Consider the following 1,999-nt stretch of genomic DNA (forward strand, 5'->3'; position numbering starts at 1 on the left):
ACACCCTGAGTGCTGGCAGGGGCAGCTGAAGGCCCTCATTACATAGATTTACCCACTGTAGCCAAATAGAGCAAGAGGGCTCCTCTTTACACCAGGGAAAACCAAGGAAAGGAACCCCTGCCCAGTGGACAGCCTTAGGGGTGACAAATGCCGGTTCCAAGGAAAAGAGCCTTCACATCTACGCTCCTCCCTGAGAAGGACGTGCTGGTCTGGACGTGATGAAAAGACTGCTCCCAGCTCTGGACGTCAGCAGTCCTTGTGTGCAGTCGGCTGTGTCCCATGTGTCACATGGGTTGACAGTGTCATGCAAGCAAGCAGAGTGTCACCAGTGGCCACTGGGAGGGACTGGGCTCCGTCTTCTCAGAGATTCCCCTTCACCACCTAACCTAAGGAGAGGGCATTTGGGGATGCTAGAAACCTATCCGTGTTTTCTTTCCAGAAGAAATGATTTGTGACTCGTTGCATTTTAACATGAATGATATTTTTCCTTATGAATTCGAAGGGCCAGGACCATCAGGGAAAAACAGCCCAGTTATTCTACCACATGGGAAAGTCACCAACACAGGCTAAGCCTTTTTCACTTCTTACGGGAAGCAAAGCTAGTCATTACTTGAAAAGTCCCCTCTCTGCATCTCACAGTGCATTTAGCTTTTCCGTTTGAGCTGCAGCTGCTGAAAAGAGTTCCTCTCTGGCCCTAGCTGCACCTTAGCTAGGCAGGCAGGAATGGACATCCAACGTCCGTGCTTAATCGAAACTTCCATGTATCCACTCAAGTTTATTTCTATTCCCTTTGGAAAAGCTCAGGAGAGCCAAGATGATTGCAGTTCAGCCTAGGGTGCAGACGTGCAGAAGCAAAACCAGTGGGTGCTGAGGTTTGAAGGCAGAACCTAGCAGTTTTTGGTAGGGTTAGCGCTATGTGATCTGAGACCCATCAGTGTCTCCCATGGGGACCACACTTGGAAACTGTCATTTGTCACTGTATGTGGTTTGGGTCCTAGGACCTGCAGGGCTGGGAGAAGGGCATTTCCTTCCCAGTCCCCAGCCTTGGGCATATTTAAAAATTTTAGCACTAGATTAGCCAGTGTTTATTTGACATATGAGTCTCCCTTCTCAGCTGGTGGCTCTGATGTCCTTTGTAGGATGTTCACCTCTGCCTTCCAGGACACAGGCTGAGAATGTAAGCCCAGGGAAGACTCAGGGTCAGACGCTGGCCTTTGTCTCTGCAAGCTCCTCATCCTGGAACTCTGTTTTTCAGATGCACAGGGGTTTATGACCTCTGATAAGCAGAGAGGGTAGGTTCTGTCCCATTTCCCTCTGACGGTTTGCTTTGTCAAATTCTTCTAGGTCTGACAGAGAAAGAGCTCACCCCAAAGAAACTGCAGCTCCTTCTGGTGGGGAAAACAGGAAGTGGGAAAAGTGCAACAGGAAACAGCATCCTTGGCAGGCAAGTATTTGAGTCCAAAATCAGCGCTAGACCAGTGACCTTGACCTTCCAGAAAGGGAGTAGAGAGTGGGATGGAAAGGAGGTTGAGGTGATCGACACCCCGGACATTTTGTCACCTCAGTATCAGCCTGAAGTGGCAGCTGAGAAGATCTGTGAAGTCTTGGCCTCTCCGGGGCCCCATGTGGTGCTCCTGGTCATACAGGTGGGCCGGTACACGGCAGAAGACCAGCAAGCTGCCAGGCGCCTCCAGGAGATCTTTGGAGAAGGGATCCTGGCTTACACCATTCTGGTGTTCACTCGGAAGGAAGACCTGGCTGGGGGCTCCTTGGAGGAATATGTTCAAGAGAACAACAGTAAGAGCCTGGATGATCTGCATGTTGCGTGTGAGAGGCGACACTGTGGCTTCAACAACAGGGCACAAAGGCATGAGCGGAAGGCCCAACTGGAGGACCTTAAGGAGAAAATCGACTTGGTCTTGTGGGAAAACGAGGGCCACTGTTACACCACAAAACTTCCAAATGTTCCCAGAAAAGCAGTTTAACCACAGAGCAAGGC

The 1,999-nt window shown here is 50.6% G+C and overlaps 1 protein-coding gene across 1 annotated transcript in view; it reads left to right on the plus strand.

The window, feature by feature from the left end:
- Gimap6 (GTPase, IMAP family member 6) overlaps positions 1–1,993 on the plus strand; it is a 4,769-nt gene extending 2,776 nt beyond the window's left edge. Inside the window, 1 exon segment of the mRNA XM_013353860.2 lies at positions 1,345–1,993. Within this exon segment, the coding sequence (XP_013209314.1) occupies positions 1,345–1,985 (641 nt within the window). The 3' untranslated portion in view covers positions 1,986–1,993.
- The last annotated feature ends 6 nt before the right edge of the window (positions 1,994–1,999 follow it).

Source organism: Microtus ochrogaster, unplaced genomic scaffold, assembly GCF_000317375.1.
Source record: "Microtus ochrogaster isolate Prairie Vole_2 unplaced genomic scaffold, MicOch1.0 UNK18, whole genome shotgun sequence".
Lineage (NCBI taxonomy): Eukaryota > Metazoa > Chordata > Mammalia > Rodentia > Cricetidae > Microtus > Microtus ochrogaster.